General features: G+C 39.5%; 1 protein-coding gene across 3 annotated transcripts in view; it reads right to left on the bottom strand.

Annotated features, from left to right (window-relative positions):
- Nucleotides 1-349, bottom strand: part of LOC119586520 (rab GTPase-activating protein 1-like) — a 36,962-nt gene that overhangs the window by 15,283 nt on the left and 21,330 nt on the right. For all 3 annotated transcript variants that reach the window (XM_037935271.1, XM_037935272.1, XM_037935270.1), the window contains one exon: nucleotides 47-171. In XM_037935271.1, the coding sequence (XP_037791199.1) occupies nucleotides 47-171 (125 nt within the window). The remainder of the gene's footprint in view (nucleotides 1-46; nucleotides 172-349) is intronic.

The following is a 349-nucleotide window of genomic DNA, read 5'->3' on the forward strand; positions in this document are numbered from 1 at the left end:
ATCTGCAATGCATCCTTACGCAACACAATCAAGAGAAAATACAAACCTGCTTGAGTTTGAGTGAAAAGAGGTGAACCAGAGGTTTCTTGCTGAAGTACCAAAACCTCTCGTTCTGAGGATATACGCGAACTTTGGTTTCTATGACGAAGCGCACAGGCTCTTGAATACCTCCTAGGGTTTGGAAAGAAGACAAATTTGTTTTAGTTATTGAATCAGTTACCACATACATACTACAGACAGAGAAAAATAGTGTGGAAGAACTAGTTTCACTATAATACTACATTATGTTGTCAAAAAAGGTCTTTCTTACCCCTCATGAGTGGGTTATGGGTACCTTCCCCTTCCAAGT

The sequence above is a fragment of the Penaeus monodon genome, chromosome 21 (genome assembly GCF_015228065.2).
Source record: "Penaeus monodon isolate SGIC_2016 chromosome 21, NSTDA_Pmon_1, whole genome shotgun sequence".
Taxonomy (NCBI): domain Eukaryota; kingdom Metazoa; phylum Arthropoda; class Malacostraca; order Decapoda; family Penaeidae; genus Penaeus; species Penaeus monodon.